This window comes from Cynoglossus semilaevis, chromosome Z (genome assembly GCF_000523025.1).
Source record: "Cynoglossus semilaevis isolate Cse_v1.0 chromosome Z, Cse_v1.0, whole genome shotgun sequence".
In the NCBI taxonomy this organism is placed as follows: Eukaryota; Metazoa; Chordata; class Actinopteri; order Pleuronectiformes; family Cynoglossidae; genus Cynoglossus; species Cynoglossus semilaevis.
In genome coordinates this window covers 15,367,669-15,368,488 of record NC_024328.1, presented here as the reverse complement: position 1 = coordinate 15,368,488, position 820 = coordinate 15,367,669, and the positions used below count along the sequence as shown (strand labels likewise).

The window sequence follows — 820 nt, the reverse complement described above, 5'->3', positions numbered from 1 at the left end:
GGAGTGGAGAGAGAGAGAGAGAGAGAGAGAGGAGGAGAGGGAGAGAGAGAGAGAGAGAGAGAGAGAGAGAGAGCAGTTAGTCAGGTGTAGAACGTCAGGTGAAGATGTGAACCAATCAGGAGGAGATCTGAGGCTCTGACCTCAGCAGGGTTCCTGAGTCCAGGGTGTTGACACAGATGACAGAACTTCCAGGGTGAGCCTGGACCGTCCTCTCCGCTCTCCTGCTGTTCAGGTTCCAGATGTTAACGACGCCGTCCCCTGACCTGCAGACGCCACCAATAGGAAGCTGTGAGACATGACGTGTCTCAGAAACATCAGTCGTGGTGCGACTTTTGTCTAGACCAGCGGGCATCGAACCTTTTTTGGACCATGGATCGGTCGGCCGGTATCAGCCGTTACTGCGGACTAGTAATACCGCACCATCGTTGACGGATCATTAAATTAGTCAATTAGTAAAACTGTCCTGGTACCAAACAACCTGCGGAAGGGATCAGTCCCCGAACTGGGAGTTGGGTACCCAGATTTTTTATTATGTTAAATTTCATTTAAATTAATTTAAAAAAAATAAAATTCTTGAGTATAATTTTATTGAAAAAAAAATCCACAAAATGATCTTTGAACCAAACTGGCCCTACAGACTGTCCAACAGCAACCAGTCTATTTTTCTATGAAATAATATGACATCATCGGCAACTTGTCAACGTTGACTCGACATCAGTGGGACAGGACCAGGAGGTCAGGACCAGGAGGTCAAGCCCAGCAGCAGCCAGCAGGTCAGGACCAGGAGGTCAGGACCAGCAGCAACCAGGTGGTCAGGACC

At 48.4% G+C, this 820-nt stretch overlaps 1 protein-coding gene across 2 annotated transcripts in view; it reads right to left on the bottom strand.

The window, feature by feature from the left end:
- The window catches only part of gnb1l (guanine nucleotide binding protein (G protein), beta polypeptide 1-like), an 18,599-nt gene that overhangs the window by 12,092 nt on the left and 5,687 nt on the right, over nucleotides 1-820 (bottom strand). For both annotated transcript variants that reach the window (XM_025053377.1, XM_025053376.1), the window contains exon 3: nucleotides 141-263. In XM_025053377.1, the coding sequence (XP_024909145.1) occupies nucleotides 141-263 (123 nt within the window). The remainder of the gene's footprint in view (nucleotides 1-140; nucleotides 264-820) is intronic.